This window comes from Monoraphidium neglectum, assembly GCF_000611645.1.
Source record: "Monoraphidium neglectum strain SAG 48.87 unplaced genomic scaffold scaffold02426, whole genome shotgun sequence".
In the NCBI taxonomy this organism is placed as follows: domain Eukaryota; kingdom Viridiplantae; phylum Chlorophyta; class Chlorophyceae; order Sphaeropleales; family Selenastraceae; genus Monoraphidium; species Monoraphidium neglectum.
Window position 1 is genome coordinate 5,109 of NW_014011202.1, and position 4,392 is coordinate 9,500.

Here is a 4,392-nt window from a genome sequence, read left to right on the forward strand (position 1 = left end):
CCCCCGCCAGCCCATGCGCCCTGGACCGCGGTCGCGTCTGCCTCCACTTTGCGCGCAAACTCCTGGCGCAAGGGCCCCCCGGCGGCGCCGTGGGCGCGGGCTGGCCGCGGTCGCGGCTGATGGCGGCGTGGGGCGCGGCCGTGCCTGAGGAGTGGGCGCCGCCCGACGCGGGGCTGCTGGCGGGGGAGGCGCTGGAGGAGCTGCCAGAGGGGGCGCCACAGGGTGGGCGTACGCCCGGGGGGGGGATGCGCGCACGTGCAGCAGCTGGGGGCGGGCGGGGAGGGGCATGGGGCGACGGCGTTGTGTATGTGTCTCGGTCCGAGCCACCGCCTGATAGCTGAAGCATGTGGCATCACCGGCGGCCGTATATTGGTGCATGGGGTGCACAGCCGTGGCAAGCTTCTCGTTCATTGTTGCCTCGCTATCTTGTCTGATCCTACTGCAACCGCTGTGCTTCCTGTGTGTATCCCTCAAAGGTTCAGAGCCCGTGTTGGTGCCGTTTGCGGAGCGCGACCTGCCCCTCGAGCCGGCTGCGCGCTTTGCGGTGCTCTTCCAACGGCGGCCGCGGTGGGAGAGGTGCGCTCGATATCATCTCCCCTGCGCTCCCCGGCCCGCCCACGTGACGGCGCGTCCGATCGCCGCGGGGCGGCACGCGCCGCCCTCCGAAGCACCTGCGCCAGCCCGTGTGCTTGCTTGGCGCTGCCGTCTCTGCACGGGGCAGCTACAATTGGGATATATCGACAGGGCCTCAGTCGGCTGCAGGATGACAGTCCAAGATCGTCCAACCTTAACTCCACCAGCAGCCGCGTGACTCGATTCAACCACATTGACCCCTCTGATCATACGTGACAGTTCCATCCAACCCCTGCCCCCATAGGTCGGCCATGGAGCCGTATCTAGCAGCTCTGGCGTCGAGCGCCGGCGGCCAGACCGTCGAGGCGCTGCTGCTGCGCCACGCGCGCGCCAGCCAGCCGTCCCCTGATGCGCCCCTCATGTTCTCAGCGCGGTGACGTCATCGCACAGTCCAGTCACAGTTTGACGGCGGCCGAGAATGCCGGACCCAGCTTGAACGACACCCCAGCCCACTAGGCACACTGGCAAGACACCGAGTGGTCGGGCACTGTGTCGGATTGTTGCAGCGACGGTCGGCTTGTTATCGATGTAAATCTGGTGTTGCAACAACCGTGTCTCGTCATTCTCAACTCAGCTTGGCCCGCAACAGCGTTAGCAGCGTGTGATGCTTGTGATGCTGGTCTACTTTGAGTGGTGTGTACATGCAGGGCCCTCTTTGACGCAGTGAGCAGTGCATCAGCGATGAAGTCCACAGCCGCAAGTGTGCATTGCCAGGGGCAGGAAGTGCTGGTCAACACCTGTGGACAAGGTTTTGACAGTCGCACGACGGTGTTGAATCTGGAACCTTGTTCGCCTGTGCATGCGTCGACCTGGTGCTCAAAGGGCGCCAAACTTAGGGCCGCTGCATTGCCCTAAAGTGCTGTTCAACGGTTCTTCCGGGCCCAGACCACCAAGTGAGTACCTCCTGTAGTTTGTGGCAGGGGGGCTTTGAGTTTAAAGGGTCAACTGCCAGTGCATAACTGTATTTACACCACTGTTGAAACTCGCATTTGTTCACACATTGTACACCAGCTTGCTATCAATTTGTCAACAGTAGCAGCATCTCAAGGAGTGCCGTGACCTGGCAGCACCCAGCTGGCATATGGCAGTGAGGCAGGCTGCCATGAACCCACACAGCAGGGCGCAACACACGCCACACGCCAGGCGAGTGATGCGTCCAGCGCTGACTGGTGCGTTGGGCGACGACAGCCGGTGAATCAGTGCTTGGCAACAAAAGAAGACAAATCACAGACTGACAAGAGGTTGTTTAAGGAAAGATGGGTAGTTGGTGACAGGATATCCAGAGCAACAACCATGGACATTCCGAGGCAGCATCGCGCGTTGGCGCGTGGCGAATGGCAGCCGCTGCGCTTCTTTGGTACAGGCCTCAACACAAGGCCAAGCAACACACAACCGTTGCTGCGAGTAGCCAGAATGTACGGCACTGGCTGGCCCGGCAGTGACGACGCCGAACTTAGTGGCCCCCGTAAACGTGTCAGTCTTGCGCGTTGCCCAAGGCCGGCGGGGCGCGTCCCTTCCAGAACCCATGCCCTGCGCAAGCGCGTCGTCGGCACCTTGCACATGCACACCTGCGTTTGATCTCAGTGGCCGAGCAGCCACAGCCATCCGAGGTAGCAGCCGACGTTGAGGCCGGCCACCAAGCCAATCACCATGAACTCGGCGGTGCCCTCCGCCACGATGGCCCTGAGGCCGATGGGTGATAGCTTGAAGAATAGCGCCGTCAGGAACCTGGTGCGTTGGCAAGTTGTGGTTTGCAGGTAACGAGGTAAGTGGAACAGGGGAACCAGGCAAACAAGGGGCCATGTGAGGCTCAACTCACAGCTGGTGTACTTGCGTGTGAATGGGGGGTGTTACTAGTCAGGTGTGCGGATCCGGGAAGAATGAATGCACTCCAGCTGACGGCTGAGTGGTGCGGGCCGGGAAAGCACCTGCACGGCACGCGACCGACTACGACCCGCGGCGCAGGCCTGCTACATGGTCAACCTGCTTTGTGAGCGCAGGCAGGCGCTGCGAGACCCCTGCCACCCGATTGGTGCGTGAATCCGTGTCGAATGCTTGGTCCCTGCGTTTTAGTCTGCCAGCTACCCACCCGTTGCTGAGGCCCAGCAAGAGCGTGAGGATCGCCATGACCGCCGCCGGCGCGCCGAACCGCGCGGCGCAATAGAACGCCGGAATGAAGACGATGCGCGACAGCGACAGCAGCAGGCAGGCGGTCTGGCCCGGCGCCAGGCGGAAGTGGGGCAGAAGCTTCCCGACCATGTCGCCCACGTTGAAGACCTTTGATAGCGGAAGGAGGGTGAGATGGGGGCTCAGTAACGCAAAATTTTCCTTTGGTGGGTTAGAGCCTAGAACGTCTCCACACTGCCGAAACAAGCAAGCCAAATGCACCTTTGCCAAGTGCATCAGGCAGCCAGGAGCACTGGTGCATGATGATGTGGAGCTTGGTTCAGAACGGCACGATTTTGAAGGTGCTCTGTCAAAGTCGCGACCCGGATTGCCTCCTCCCACTCAGCCGCACCAGGAACAAGATGACAGGGTACCACGAGCCGAGCTGGAGGTTCTGTGGGGCGGCGCACAGCAGCAGTAGTGTTCAGCCCAGTCGTGCGCCAAGGGTAGCGGCAGAGACAGGAACCCAGCATGGGGAGCGTTTTGATCTTGACCAGGCACAGGCGAGACGGGCGAGCACGCTGCACCCACGCCAGGCAGAGCGTAAGCTTGCAAACAAAGAAACACAATCAACACACACACAGTGCACACAAACGCACACGAAGTCGACTCCTCATCCCTCACCTTCACGTCTTCTGCCAGGAAGCCCGGGAATATGCACAGCGTGATGACATAGATCATGAACATCGCCGTGATCATCCGCCACCGCACCCGCCACAGCTCCCACACCGTCGGCGGCGGCACAGATGCAGGGATCAGCGGCTGGCTCATCGTCCGCGCGAGCTCGCGTGGCGCGCTCGCGATAGAGCTGGCTGTCCGCGACAGCGTCCGCACGAGGCCGCTGCCGCTCACCGACAGCCGCGGGGACAGCAGCGACCCGCGGGGCGCGAGGTCGTCGGGCGCAGCGGCGCCCGCGGCGCAGGCGGCGTCGTGCGCGTCGAATTCGGCGAAGGGGGAGGCTTTGAGAGTGCCCGAGGAGGGGCCGCGTGCCGAGGCCTCGGGGATCGGCGGCATCGGGTCGATGGGCTTGGCTGGGCCCTCGGCGCTGGCGACCAGCGGGAGGCTGCCAGCTTCTGCGGGTTGGGGGCGCGTGGTGGGCGTCAGGGGCGTGTGATGGGAGTTGGGGGCGCGTGGTGAGGGTGAGGGGCGCGTGGTGAGGGTTGGGGCCGCGGGGTGAGGGTTGGGGGCCCCCAGGCGCTGTGAGGGGGGCGAAAGGAGTCGAGGGATAGATGGAGGGCGCTAGCCGCTGGTGATGCGTGCAATCCAGCAGCAAACGGACAAGATCACGCATGGCGTGTCAACCCCTCTGCTCCCCAGTTGACCTCTCTGCTCCTGGTGCGACTGCTGCTGCTGTTGCTACCGCTGTTGCGGCTGTGGCTATTGCCGCTATCGCCGCTATTGCCGCTATCGCCGCTATTGCCGCTATTGCCGCAGCTGCCGTTACTGCCGCCAATGCACAGGATCTCACCCTCCAGCCCAACCAGAACGCCTCACTCCCCACCTTCCCCCCTCCGTTCCACCCCACCCCATCCAATCCCATCCCGTCCCACTCGGCTGCCTTCCACCGCGCCCCACCCCACCCCACCGCACCCC

General features: G+C 63.3%; 2 protein-coding genes across 2 annotated transcripts; one reads left to right on the plus strand and one right to left on the minus strand.

Moving 5' to 3' along the window:
* Window positions 1-119: 119 nt before the first annotated feature.
* MNEG_10705 (sister chromatid cohesion protein DCC1) lies at window positions 120-1,010 on the plus strand (the record flags this gene model as incomplete). Its single annotated transcript, XM_014040824.1, has 3 exons — window positions 120-222; window positions 477-576; window positions 878-1,010. 3 exons carry the CDS (start codon window positions 120-122, stop codon window positions 1,008-1,010), a joined length of 336 nt encoding a protein of 111 aa, XP_013896278.1.
* Window positions 1,011-2,213: 1,203 nt separating this feature from the next.
* On the minus strand, window positions 2,214-3,813 carry MNEG_10706 (Equilibrative nucleoside transporter 4; the record flags this gene model as incomplete). The annotated part of the gene is made up of 4 exons (XM_014040825.1): window positions 2,214-2,361; window positions 2,723-2,910; window positions 3,152-3,193; window positions 3,424-3,813. The coding sequence occupies 4 exons, from the start codon at window positions 3,811-3,813 to the stop codon at window positions 2,214-2,216; spliced, it is 768 nt and encodes a 255-aa protein (XP_013896279.1).
* Window positions 3,814-4,392: the final 579 nt, after the last annotated feature.